The 14,976-nt window shown below is 46.9% G+C and overlaps 1 protein-coding gene across 1 annotated transcript in view; it reads right to left on the reverse strand.

Moving 5' to 3' along the window:
• Window positions 1–14,976, reverse strand: part of ADGRA1 (adhesion G protein-coupled receptor A1) — a 1,280,537-nt gene that overhangs the window by 1,024,950 nt on the left and 240,611 nt on the right. The window contains exon 4 of the mRNA XM_077455240.1: window positions 6,401–6,472. Within this exon, the coding sequence (XP_077311366.1) occupies window positions 6,401–6,472 (72 nt within the window). The remainder of the gene's footprint in view (window positions 1–6,400; window positions 6,473–14,976) is intronic.

Genomic DNA, 14,976 nt, shown 5'->3' on the forward strand with positions numbered 1-14,976 from the left:
ATACACACGGTCGGACAAAGTTGCTGGAAAATCCGATCGTACGGAACGTGATGACGTTCGGTCGTTATGACGGAACTATGTTCAGGCTAGTAGCCAATAGCTTTGGTCTCGTAATTTGATCTGAGCATGCAGGGCACTTTGTCTGTTCGTAATTCTCTACAAATGATTGGGTAAAGTCAGATTGGTTCATGTTGTTGGAAAATGTTATATCCAGCTCTCAAACTTTTGTTGGTCGGACATTCCAAGGAAAAAGTCAGATGGAGCCCACACACGGTTGGATTATCCGACAACAGGGTCTGATTGGACATTTTCCGTTGGAATTTCCGACCGTGTGTACAAGGGCTAAGAGAAAAGATGACCTTCCAAAAAAAAACACTGTCAGAATACACTGATCAACACTGCAGCTTATTAGTTGCAAGTGCAGATTGAACAAGAATTTTCCCATATCCCCATTCAAGAGAAGCTGATTGTTAGATTAGGTTCTCTCTAGCAGGAACAGACATAGATGGATGGAAATTTGGCTAATCCCTACTGAACTGGCCGAATTTTTACCCACCTATGGCCAGCTTTACATAGTCACTACCAAGGTGACGTCTTTATGAAAAGAGATAGACATAACATGCATTTCTCAAGCAGAGACAAATGTACTTTTAAGAGGATTTCCTCTCTTGTTCTGAACACCCTCATTTAGATAATGCAAGGAAATTATTCAAACTGCAAATGTTTTACCTAAAGCTAGCTATACACTTTTAGTGGACTGAAGAAGAGGAAATCAATAGATTCTTCCATCCACGCTAAACAGCATGGCCAGGGGAATCTCCAGGGTCTGAACCTGACTATTTGAACAGTAATGCCTCATACACACGACCTGACTTTCCGACAGAATAGGTCCAACTATTGGCTACTGGCTATTGAACTTCCTTTTCTAGTCCCATCATACATCATCACATTCAAAACGAATGGACTTTTGAACGGACTTTAGTCCGTTCATGTGTGGGCAAGTCCGTTCGTTCGGAAGTCCGTCATAACTCTGTCGATTGTCCATCGGGAAGATTGTCAGACCTTTTCTGCCGGAAAGTCCGGTCGTGTGTACGTGGTATAACTGAATCTGAAAGGAAGACGTCCCTGCTAGGCCAAGAATTTTCCACTTGGCTCAGTCGATTATTGACTTTTTGTTAAACTAGATGGTGTCAACTGGGCCACTCATGGCTCCCATTTCAGAGAATTAGTCACAAGTATAAATGCACACTTAGCAGTCTTCCATCTATGGAATATAAAAACCTATATAGTTAGTAAGGTTGAATAAAGACACTGTCAGGTCACCTTGAGGCGAGGTGACAGGTGCACACACCATAGGATCAGGAGTGCACCGCAAGGTTGTGGACCCTATGGCTGCCTGCTGCAGACGGGGGACAGATCCCACTGGGGTTAGAGCGTAAGATTCCTTGGGGCGCAGAGTCTAAGAGCCAGCAGGTGTTCACCAGCGCCTCTGGTGGTGAGGATGGACTTGGCTGCAACTGGCTCCAGGTCACAACCCCCAGGGTCCCCCAGCTCACACCCACAGTAGGCAACAGGAGGATAGGGAGGGGAGGGACAAAGCCAAGGTCGGGGCCACAAGCAGACAAAAATAGTCAGGAACACGCCAAAAGGTCAGGATCACAGGCAAACAGGGATAGTCAAAACACGTCAAAGTCGGTAACGGAAAACAGTAGAAGAGCACACAGCAGGAAACAGGAAACTAACACACAAAGAATACACAATGTTTGATCAGCACTGATGGCCTGCAGTGCACAGGTTAATATAGGGGTCCCTGATAGGGCCTGGGGTGGAGCCATGCTTAGAGGAGAGGTTATAAAAACCACCAGGTGGAAGTGGCTGGCCTCTTAGTCTGAAGACATGAGGGGAGGTAAGCAAACACAGGAAGATCACTGCATAACCATGACAGTACCCTCCCTCTTACGAGGCCTCCCCTTCCCCCGCCTGGGTCCAGGCTTAAAGGGAAACTTCAGATGGAACCTCCTTAACAGACAGGGAGCAAAGACCTCAGGTGCAGTGATCCAAGACCACTCCTCAGGACCCAACCCTTTCCAAAGTACGAGGTATTGAAGAATGCCTTTACGGAGCCGGGAATCCAAAACTTGACTAAACTCGTATTTTAGATTATCCTCAGAGACCGAAACAGAGGTAGGGAGAGGACAAGAGGACTTGAGGACTAAAGGCTTTTTAGGAATGGGTAAGGGCATGAGAAGATCAGGAGTCTGAGCAGGGGCCCCCACATCCTTACAGATGAGCTGGGCATCCATAACAGGACCACCAGACTGGGCAGAGGTCAGTGGATCCCTGAGGTCATGTTGGTTAGAAAGTGACATGTCACAAGAGTCAAGCTGGGTAGCTGCAACACAAACAGAATGCAGAGAACCCTGAGAAAAAGATTGAAAACCCCTCCTGGCCGAATGAGGTATTCTATCCAAAGGATGGATTGAGCCTCTTAAACGGGTTTGAACGGACATAGTAGCAATAGGGTGAGGCCAGGTCACTGAAGGTGCTAAACAAGAAGCAGGAAGCTCATTGGGCATGGGCTGGACTGGCATAATTGGTGCAGAGGTCGACTGAATAGTATTGTCAGGTGTAGCGACCATCTCAATCGCATCACAGGGCATAGCAACTGTGGAACCTGTAGACAAGTTAGTCTGGCTGTGCGTCCAAGGGAAATTAGGGACAGGCAAAGGTAAATGGTTATGCGAACTGGAGTGAATGATCGACTCAGGTTCATAGGTGGGCCCCTCATCCAGAGTACCACATGACCTAGAGAGTGCATCAGTCCGACTATTGCAGGACGCATCCCAGAGATCGCTATATACAGCGGGAAGAGCAGAAGATACTGGGATGGTGGTAACAGGGAATTGCTCCTTTGGGGTACCCTTGAGTAGGCAGGAAGAGGAACAGAAGAAACCCCAAGCAAGGATCTGACCGGCAGACCAGTCAACGTGTGGACAATGGAGCCGTAACCAAGGAAGACCTAATATGATAGGAGATGAAGCCTTAGGTAAGACAAGGAAGGATATCCACTCCTGGTGGAGTGTCCCTACTGACATCTTAACAGAAAGAGTCTGGAAGCGGATAGGGCCCCCTGGGAGAACAGTGCCATCAATGGCCAAGACCACCAATGGCATTGTAAGGGGCAAAAGGGTAAGTCTCATGGAGGATGCAGTTTCCCAATCCATGAAATTGGCAGCGGCTCCGGAATCCAGATGTGCTGAGACCGAACGAGAGGAAGCACCGACATGAAGCAACACGGAAAGGAGAAGACGAGAAGGTGATATTTCAGGGTCTAATACTCCACCTTCCAGATGTATTAGCCCTGAGCGTTTTTCTGGACGAAGAGAACAAGTATCACGGAAATTACCTTTGGCCCCACAATAGAGGCATAGGCCCAGAGTTCTGCGCCTAGCAGGTTCTTCGGGAGATAACTTTGTCCGGCCCAACTGCATAGGTTCCTCAGCAGGCAGGGGGTGTGCCTCGGATCGAAGAGAAGGGACTGGGGGCTCAGGCTGCCTAAAGAACGGGGAGTGCTGGCGTCTTTTTTCCAGGGCCCTCTCCTGAAAGCGAATATCGATCTGGTTACACAAGGTGATGACACTGTCCAGATCAGCAGGAAGGGATCTTCCTGCTAATTCATCCTTCACTCTATCAGAGAGGCCATGTAAAAAGGTTGCAACTAGGGCCTCATTATTTCAGCTCAATTCAGCTGTGAGGATACGGAACTGAAGAGCATACTGTCCCACAGACGCGGACTCTTGACGGAGACGTAAAAGAGCGCTAGCCGCTGAGGAGACACGACCCGGTTCCTCGAAGATATTCCGAAAATTTTTCAAGAAATCAGACAGGCTAGAAACCACTGGATCATTCAGTTCCCACAGGCTAACGCCTCGCCGGACAGGAGGGATATGATATATGCGACTTTTGCCCGATTGGACAGGAAGTTTTGGGGCAGAAGTTCAAAATGAATTGTGCACTGGCTAAGGAACCCCCTGCAAGCCTTGGAGTCCCCAGAGAAACGGACTGGAGCTGGTAGTAGTAATGAATGTGTGGCTGCAACTGATGCGATAGGTGCAGCGGCAGATATCGGTTGAGGTTGTTGAACCGGGGGTCCTAATGAGGCCTGAACCTGTTCAAAACAGGATGCCAAATCCTGAAGGAATCGCATCACCTGGGTCTGATGCGATTCTTGGGTCTCAAGTCTGCGAACTAAGCTCTGCAATGGATCATTTGCAGGAAGCGGCAGGTCAGCCAGGTCCATGGCTGATCAAACTGTCAGGTCACCTTGAGGCGAGGTGACAGGTGCACACCGTAGGATCAGGAGTGCACCACAAGGTTGTGAACCCTACGGCTGACTGCTGCAGACAGGGGACAGATCCCACTGGGGTTAGAGCGTAAGATTCCCTGGGGCGCAGAGTCTAAGAGCCAGCAGGTGTTCACCAGCGCCTCTGGTGGTGAGGATGGACTTGGCTGCAACTGGCTCCAGGTCGCGACCCCCAGGGTCCCCCAGCTCACACCCACAGTAGGCAACAGGAGGATAGGGATGGTGAGGGACAAAGGCAAGGTCGGGCCACAAGCAGACAAGAATAGTCAGGAACACGCCAAAAGGTCAGGATCACAGGCAAACAGGGATAGTCAAAACACGCCAAAGTCGGTAACGGAAAACAGTAGAAGAGCACACAGCAGGAAACAGGAAATGAACACACAAAGGAATACACAATGGTCGATAAGCACTGATGGCCTGCAGTGCACAGGTTAATATAGGGGTCCCTGATAGGGCCTGGGGTGGAGCCATGCTTAGAGGAGAAGTTATAAAAACCACCAGGTGGAAATGGCTGGCCTCTTAGTCTGAAGACATGAGGGGAGGTAAGCAAACACAGGAAGATCACTGCATAACCACGACAGACACCAGTCCATCCAGTTCAACCTGAGTGAGTGTCTACAATTGTCCCTATCCATGTATATTGTACATTGCACGCTCACATTGGTCACTAAACCCTCAAGGAGCCCACAATCCAAGGTCCCCATTCATATACTAGGGCCAATTTTGGACAGAAGCCAATTAACCTACCAGCATGTCTTTGGAGTGTGGGAGGAAACCGGAGTACCCGGAGGAAACCCAAGCAGGCACAGGGAGAACATGCAAACTCCAGCCAGGTAGTGTCATGGTTGGCATTCGAACCAGTGACAATTTTTACTGCTAGGCGAGCGTGCTAACCACTACACCACTGTGCTTAACCGCACTTTAAATGTTTCTCCCCAGCTAATGCTGGGGAGAAGTTTGAGAAGTAGTACTCCTGAAATACCAATTGTTCAACCTAGGTGTCTAATTACACACTGCAGCACCCAAAGACCAGACACTTCCTGTGTGTTATAGCTTATACACCATGTCCATGGTAGCCTGTATCTGGCAGGGGCGGATCCAGGGGGGGCAATGGGGTAATTGTCCCTCCTGAGAAATTGGGTGAGTAAGTGGGTGATTGAGCTGCTCTGCGGGTAAGAGAACGGGTGGCTCCGCAGGTAAGGGAGAGGGCGGGCCGGGCTGTTGGCCAGCTCGGTTGGTGAGCGGGCAGGAGGCTCGGCGGACAAGCAGCTGGGCAACTCGGTGGGTGGGTGGACAGCTGGCCAATTATGGAGTAGGCGGGTGGGGGAGCAGAGAGAGGACATCATCTCTCACTGCCCGGCGCCCACCCTTCATCCCTGCAGTGCAGTTCCGCCCTCACTGTGCAGGCAGCCGCAGGAAACAGAGAGATGACATCATCTCACTGCTGCCTGACTGCTAATCTGCTGCCTGACTCTGGGACACAGCAAGAGACCACCTTAGCAGGAAAGTGACACAGCGAGAGACGATCCACAACATGTGGCAGGCGACGTGGCAAGTGACAATCCATAACGTGTGGCAAGTGACAATCTGTAACGTGTAGCAGGTGACGTGGCAAGTGACAATCCATAATGTGTGGCAAGTGACAATCTGCAACATGTGGCAGGTGACATGGCAAGTGACAATCTGCAACATGTGGCAGGTGACACGTTCAGGGCTCCGACTGATTCTGCATTTTGATGAGTTGAACTATTTAATTTTATATTACAATGTAATAATAGAAATAATGCACTTCAATCATCCTGACACCATAACAACCATGGGGCTGTGATGATTGAAGCGCCAACACTAGCCATTTCCCCGATAAATTGCCCCCAAAAAAACGTATTCTCTGGCTGTGCCCCTCCCGAGACTAGACTCTGGATCTGCCCCTGGTATCTGGCATGTTTAATGCTAGTTACACGATGAATATTTCTAAACAAATACCATTATGGTAAAACAAGGTAAATACGTAGAAAATCACAATACAAGAATACTTACAGTTTATGCAGGTTATGAAGTCCTGAGAACATGTCAGATGACAGACATCCAATCCTGTTGTTAGATAGGTCACTGCAAAGAACCAGAAATCATTGAAGCAAATTTCACTTGTCTCATATGGCATAAATATTAGCCTAATTTATCGATTTTCAATGTACTGTCTAGTCTAACAGTTCATCAGTAATCTTGCTAGACATGATTTGTGCGGAAGAGCATTAAACACTTTCTCCAGACAGGCTACAGCTTTTGCCCAGTTAAGATTCGGTTTTCAAATAACCCTTTACACACACACGCACATACACTATGGATTCTATGTAATATGCAATATTTGCCTGTACCATGAGAGTTCAGTTCTATTAGCTATATTTCAAGATTGCTTTATGTGTATGCACTGTATTCCAAAGAACTTATGCATTCTGTTATAGAGCGTAGTTATCAAGACTGCAGACCTACAGGTGCAAGCTAGATGTAGTGGTTGAACCAGAAATTCAGACCCTGGGTAGAACATCAAATATTTAACAAGCTAGGACAGGTCAAAGCCATCAGAAGCCATCAGAATAGATGAGGCCAAAATATAGAAGTTAGGATTACAGTTGGAAGTATATGAGATATGGCCAAGGGTAACCAACACCAAGGGTTAAAATTTAGATAGGGAAGCAAACATATAGTCAGCACTCAAAGGAAGGTTAGGGTAAGCATGTCTGGACAAGCTAGGTCAGTTACAAATCTCAATCTGGGAAACAGTAAGGAGTCCGCTACATACGCTCAACAGCGTATGATGTTGAGCACCTTGAGAGGGGAATAGGCCACCCATTAGGCAACAGCTTGTGTTGGGCTTTTTCCACGCCTGATGAAGCATAATCTTGGAAACTCATTATGAAATAGTCTCTAAAGTTAGGTTATGTTGCTACAGAAAAAGTTAAAGGGGTTGTAGACCCTCGTGTTTTTTCACCTTAATGCATCCTATGCATTAGGGCATACCTCCCAACTTTTTGAGATGGGAATCAGGGTGTGTCCCATGCCTGCATACTTTTGCTGATAGCTATGACTAAGCACTGTTAAGTGTGAAACGTGTCAGCTCGTTTGTCCCATTTTGTGCTGTGGCTTGTATCTGTTTTTTTGCTTCTGGACTTTTTACAAATTGAGGCTATATTCCGGAGTGCGGCTGTCCAGAACTTCCTTTTTGCCTCATGTTGCATTTATATATACATCTTTATAGATCAGACCAAAATGAGGGACAAATGAGGAGGAATGAGGGACACAGGGACATTGCTCCAAATCAGGGACAGTCCCTCGAAATCAGGGACAGTTGGGAGCTATGATATATTATATATATAATATACAGTATATAATATCTTGCCGCTGAAGACGCATGTTGATGCCGAAACATTGGGTGACGTCAGTGATGTGTGACGAATGACACGTAACGCGGACGGAAGGTGAGGCAGCGGCCATCTTTATGGTTAGAAGCGCTGTATGCTCTGCAATGTTTGCTTATTACTTGTCAAATGTGAGGGCAAGGCCGAGTCATACATTCGGCGGCTATGGACACCGAATGATGGATTCAGGAGCGTGCTCACAATGTAACCCCCCTGGGAGAATGCTTCTTCCAGGGGGTTATCTGATGTGGGGAGGAGCCGCCGAGGGACCCCAGAAGAGGATGTTTGGGGCCACTCTGTGCAAAAAGAGCTGCAAAGTGGAGGTAAGTATGATATGTTTGTTTTGTTTTTTTTAAATAAACAAAGCTTTACAATAACTTTAAGTAGCTAGTCTTGCTAATCAGAATTGGCTTGGAGGTGGAAAGTCCAAGCAATACATAGTTCAATTCTAGTAAATCAGGTAAATGAATTGCTTAAGGTCCTCATTTTTAATTTTTTTTATAGTTATAGAGATGTAAATATTGTGTTTTTGGTGAAATAAGCACCACATGAAACCTTTTGCATTAAATTATATTAATGAATAAGCCTGAGTATAGTAAGCATATCAAAACCAAATGGCGAATTGATGTAATTATTATTTCACGCCAACAGGTTCACTACAATACACTTTTCAATTTCCTAAAAGACTGCTCATGTGAAACATTTTATTTTTGTAACACAGTTTCTTCTTTATGAATTTTCATTTGCATCTGGCATTTTATTTTACAGGTATGTTGGTTAAATGAATAAGACGCTTGCTGCTAAATCAGCAACATGATTAAATCAAAAATATACATTTTCATTTTTAATTTAATCTCTAAATGCAACATCAGATAGTGTAATTTAGATTTAATGTGTAAGAATAAATTATAGAAAACAATCACTTGCACTAAAATGAAAAACTAAGCTTAGTTTTGTTTAGTTTGGATAAAATACGACAGGGTTTCAGCCCCACACAATGTACACTATATGATCAAAAGTATTGGGACACCTGTCTTTACATGAACTTTAATGGCATCCCAGTCTTAGTCCATAGGGTTAAATATTGAGTTGGCCCACACTTTGCAGCTATAACAGCTTCAACTCTTCTGGGAAGGCTGTCCACAAGGTTTAGGAGTGTGTCTATGGTAATGTTTGACCATTCTTCCAGAAGTGCATTTGTGAGGTCAGGCACTGATGTTGGACGAGAGGGCCTGGCTCGCAGTCTCCGCTCTAATTCATTCCAAAGGTGTTCTATCAGGTTGAGGTCAGGATTCTGTGCAGGCCAGTCAAGTTCCTCCACCCCAAACTCACTCATCCATGTCTTTATGGATCTTGCTTTGTGTACTGGTCCAAATCATTAGGTGGAGGGGGGATTATGGTGTGGGGTTGTTTTGGATGAGCGAGTTTGGGGTGGAGGAAGCCTGCACAGAGTCCTGACCTCAACCAGATAAAACACCTTTGGGATAAATTAGATCAGAGACTGCAAAGCAGGCCTTCTCGTCCAATATCAGTGCTTGACCTCATAAATGCGCTTCTGGAAGAATGGTCAAACATTCCCATAGACACACTCCTAAACACTGTGGACAGCCTTCCCAGAAGAGTTGAAGCTGTTATAGCTGCAAAGGTGGGACAACTCAATATTGAATCCTACGGACTAAGACTGGGATGCCATTAAATGTCACGTGTGTGTAAAGGCAGGTGTCCCAATACTTTTGGTAATATAGTGTATTTTGCCCAAAAGATGCAACATCTACCTATTCACCAAAGACGTGTCCACAGTGGCGACAAACAGGGCAGGTTTTGGATGTTCTTTCGGTCCTTGACCTCCTCTCAGAACTTCTCATAGACACACTCCTAAACCTTGTGGACAGCCTTCCCAGAAGAGTTGAAGCTGTTATAGCTGCAAAGGATGGGGAAAATCAATATTGAACTCTGCAAACTAACTCTGGGGGGGGCGGTGCATTACAGTTTATGTAAAGGCAGGTGTTGTCTCAATACTTTTGACCATACAGTGTATATGCTACTGTTTGTGAGCACAATGGAAAGACTCTCCGGTTTTTATCATATGACAGCCAAAGCTCTAAACTTGTTCCCATTTCTGAAGAGCTTTTTTTTTTTTTATCAACAAAACTAGCACAAAAACAAGATACAAAACACAGTCCACGTTGAGCAAAGTATTATTGCATCATTGAAACCCTCATTGGGTCAAATTTTCATTCTCCTATCTAATATATAAATGAACAGTGTCTGGTCACCTGAGTCCAGGTGACAGATGCACCCCTTTGGGGTCAGGAGTGCACCACAAGGTAGTGGACCCTATGGCTGACTGCTGTGGATGGAGCTCTAGGTGATTCAGGAGAGCAGGAATTCTGGAGCACCAGCACGGATCACACTGAGAGCTAGAGCACGAGATTCCGAGGGCATGGAATCTAAGAGCCAGCGGGCAGGGCAGGACTTACCATTGGGCTTGACTGGGCTCAAGCCCATGGGCCCCTGCCCATTAGAGGGCCCCGCGGGCCCCACCGAGATACATAGCCGAGTGTACTCAGCTCGGCTCCGCTTACAGTCATGCCCATTCCCGCCCTATGATGGACATAACACAGGGACTGGGCGTGACTGTGAGCCGAGCCGAGTACACTCAGCTACTCTAGGCTCCGATCGGGACTGCGAGAGGACCTGAGAGCCACTGTAAGGACATATTCGGCGACCCATCGCAGTTTGCTACGGAAGTTACATTCCGTCTCCGCCATCTTGCTACACCCCACACTCGTCCACAGTAAGGATACACTGAGCCCTTGTACACACGGTCGGAGAATCTGTCGGAATGAGTTTTATCGGACCGTGTCGTCAGATAATCCGACTGTGTGTGGTATGTATCGGACTGATTCTGTCCGAATCTCCGTCCGACCCAATTTTCCAACATGTTGGAAATATTTCCCGACCAACTGGGCCGGACGGACCTAATCCGATCATGTGTAGAGCATTTTCATTGGACCAAGTGCCACGCATGCCCAGATCAAATTCCTACATCAAAGCTATTGGCTACTAGCCTGAATGTAGTCCCATCGTAACGAAATTACGTCACCACGTTCTGAAAGATCGGATATTTCGCCAACTTGGCCCGACCATGTGTATGCAACAGTTTCGGACACAATCCGTCGGACTAAATCCGACGGGCAAAATCGGACGGATTTGGTTGGCAAAATCTCCGACCGTGTGTACGTGGGCTCAGAAGGGGTAAAGCGGACATGTTGTTACACTCACCAGAGTTTTGCATTTTAGACGTATTTATAACATTAAAGTTAGTATATAGTAAAATACAGGACTTACAACTCAGTCTGACTACTTAGATGTTGAATTGAAGCAGCGAACGTCTGTCAGATTAGCAAACCTGTGAGATGGGCAGGGCTGCCGCTGCTTTTAAAATTCAAGATCTAAGTAGTCAGATGGAGTTCTAAGTCCTGTATTTCACTATATAAATTGACTTTACTGTTATAAATACATGTAAAATGAAAAACCCCTTCTTAGTGTATCCTTACTGTGGACGAGTGTGGGGTGTGGAAAGATGGCGGCAATGGAACGCCACTTCCATAGCAAACTGCGATGGGCCGCCGAATATGTCGTTACACTGCCGAGAGGACCCGACAGCCACCGAGATACACAGGACTCTGTATCTTGGCGGCACCATTTTTAAACTTCAAGACTGCAATGACAAGGCTGCAAATGACACTGGACAAGGCTGCAGAAGGATGGGCAAGGCTGCAGATGGACACGGATAAGGCTGCATTGATGGGCATTTAAATGTAAGTTTTTCCCTTAAACTTCCCTCATAAAAGTTTTTTTCCTTAAAATTCCCTCCTAAACTTGGGGTGCGTGTTATACGCTGACACGTGGTATACGCCGAGAAATACTGTAATGTATGGAAGGTAGGGCCCAAAAGTGACTCAAGCCCAGGGGCCCCCACCACCATAAGTCCTGCCCTGCCAGCGGGTGTTCACCAGAGGCCCCTAGGGGTGGAAATGGATTTAGCTGCAGTCTGGCTCCAGGTTGCGACCCCTAGGGCCTACCAGCTCATGCTCACGGTAGACTACAGGAAGGTAGAGAGGAAGCAGCAGACTTAGACAACAAAGGATAGTCAAGACCAAAGGTCGGGGCAACAAGCAGGTAACACTGGGAGCTAGAGCATGAGATTTCTCAGGGCACGGAATCTAAGCCCCTGTACACACGGTCAGAGATTCTGCCAACCAAATCCGTCGGATTTTGTCCATCAGATTTAGTCTGATGGATTGTGTCCGAAACTGTTGCATACACACGGTCGGACTAAGTTGTTGAAAAATCCAATCTTTCAGAACGTGATGACGTAATTTCGCTACGATGGGACTACATTCAGGCTAGTAGCCAATAGCTTTGATGTAGGAATTTGATCTGAGCATGCGTGGCACTTGGTCCGATCAAAATTCTCTACACATGATCGGATTACGTCCAACCGGCCCAGTTGGTCGGGAAATATTTCCAACATGTTGGAAAATTGGGTGCGACGGAGATTCGGACAGAATCAGTCCGATGCATACCACACACAGTCGGATTATCTGACGACACGGTCCGATAAGACGCATTCTGACGGATTCTCCGACTGTGTGTACGCGGCATAAGAACCACAGAGTGTTCATCAGAGGCCCCTAGTGGTGGAGATGGATTTAGCTGCAGTCTGGTCTGGTCAACAGTAGCCAGGTCGCGACCCCTAGCAGACTGCAACAACAAAGGATAGTCAGGAAATGGCCAAAGGTCAGAGCAACAAGCAGGTAAGGATAGTGAAAGAACACTTCAAGGTTGGGATATGAAGCAAAGGACAGTCAAGAACAAGCCAAGATCGGTAACTAGAATCAGCCGTAGAACACACAGCAAGGAGCACACGGAAGCCAAACACACAATATTGATCGGGAGAGCTGGCTTGCAGTGCACAGGTTAATATAGAGTTCCCTGATAGGGGCCGGGGTGGAGCCATACTTTGAGGAGAGATTACTGAAGCAGCCAGGTGAAGGACGGCTGGTCTCTTAAGCTGAACACATGGAGAGGTAAGCTGACAGATAAACATTACAGTGGATCCATGACAAACAGGATAAAAAGGATAACAAAGATTATGACTAAAGCATGAGTCCTTTCAATTACCACAATGGCAACCAACTCAAGGAGAAAAAAAAAACAACACAACTATATCAGCTCATATCATAACAACCATCCATGAAGCCTATATAACAGTAAATGTAACAGAGTCATATCAAATGTTGGTAAGAATATCCAAAGCCGTATAAAGTCTCAGCCAGCCCAGATTTTATCATACTTGCCAAAGGCTATTTTTAGTTATTTCTATGAGCCATCCCCTGTGATATAAGGAGAATTTGATTTAACCACTTGTCTACTAGGCACTAACACCCCCTTCCTGCCCAGGCCATTTTTCAGCTTTCAGCATTGTCGCACTTTGAATGGCAATTGCGCGGTCATGCTACACTGTACCCAAACACATTTTTTATCATTTTCTTCACACACATATAGCTTTTTGTTGGTGGTATTTAATCACTGCTGGGTTTTTCATTTTTTACAAAAAAAGACCAAACATTTGGGAAAAAAAACTACTTTTTTACTTTTTTCAGTAAATTTTGTAACTAAGTAACTTTTCACCTTCACTGATGTGCGCTGATGAGGCGGCACCAATGGGCATTGATAGGCTGAACTGGTGGGCATTGATGAGGTGGCGCTTATGGGCACTGATGAGGTGACACTGATGAGAAGGCACTAATATGCTGCACTTAGGGGGCACTGATAAGTGGCAGTGATATGTGGCACTGATGAGCACTGATAGGCGGCACTGATGGGCACTGTTAGGTGGCACTGATGGGCATGAATAGGCATCACTGATAGGCGGCAGTGGCAGGCACTGATAGGTGGCATGGATAGGTGGTACAAATAGTCACTGATGGGTGGCACTGATGGGCATTGATGGACAGCAGTGATGGGCATTGATGGGCAGCACTGATAGGTGGCACTGATTGCCAGCACTTACTGGCATGGCTAATGGGCACTGATTTGTGCCACTTGTGGGCAGTGGTGGGCACTGATTGCTGCCACTGATGAGCACTGTATGCTGACACTGGTGGGCACTGTATTGTTACACTTTTTCTTTATTGTAAACAGGGCACTGATGATCAGACGCGGACGTGTCCCTTTACACAGATCGGGGTCACGATCACCGTGTTCACCGCACCGTGTCTTTGACAGGTATCCTGTTCCCACTTCCGGGAGTCCGGGCCCCGGCCCATGACTTCACCGTGGGACTCCCTCCTCCTCTCCCTGTAGCCGGGCCAGTAGGAGAGAGGAGCGGGGCCTCACACATGTGCAGTAGGGTTTCCGGCATGAAGCCATAAGGCTACACTTGCAGGCACCCTTATCTGCAATGGCGGTGGCAGCAGCTGATGGAAACATTAGCTGCGGTGCTGACATCGCTGGACTCCAGGACAGGTAAGTGTCCTATTGCTAAAAGTCCAGCAGGTGCAGTATGTGTAGCTGCTAGCTTTTAAAAATTTTTTGGGGCAGAACACCGCTTTAAGTCTTTAGACCAGCTCTTTAAGTAGATAAGTAGATAGAGTCCTGGGTGGAAGTATGGGCCCTTATAGCGCAAATGTTTTTTATCCCTTGTGGGGGGGGGGGGGAAATGCTGTAGTCTCTGAAGAAAGGGAGGCCTTGTGTCTTCAGCTAGCTCTCTAATGGTGTGCTTGAAGTGCTCTGACAAGCAGGGTGATGTAAAGTATGCTTGTGGTGTCCTGACAAGCAGGGTGAACACTGTCGCTACTCAGCAAAGAGTAAACGTGGCATAAAGTTATCCTACAAGCTTAGTCAGAGAGGCAAGACAGCAGTGTTTGCATGCAGTGACCCATATTATAGGAAGATGGGCAAGTGCCTGCTCACCGGTCCCCACGACTGGTATTGAAGAGTGGCAGCAGGCCTCTGTAGAGTCTGGCTTAATGGTCGGCGCTCAAGCTCGTGTCACACTGGTTGGATCTAGCAAGGATGTGATGAGAGTGGCCTCCTGACTGCCGCTGGATGACCAGAATTGTCTGACAGTGGATGCTCCCACACCCACTCACAATGACTCTTTCCTCCTTTTGCATAGGCCGCACC

This window comes from Lithobates pipiens, unplaced genomic scaffold, assembly GCF_037356315.1.
Source record: "Lithobates pipiens isolate NorthernLeopardFrog02 unplaced genomic scaffold, aLitPip1_a1.2 Scaffold_25, whole genome shotgun sequence".
NCBI classification, from domain to species: domain Eukaryota; kingdom Metazoa; phylum Chordata; class Amphibia; order Anura; family Ranidae; genus Lithobates; species Lithobates pipiens.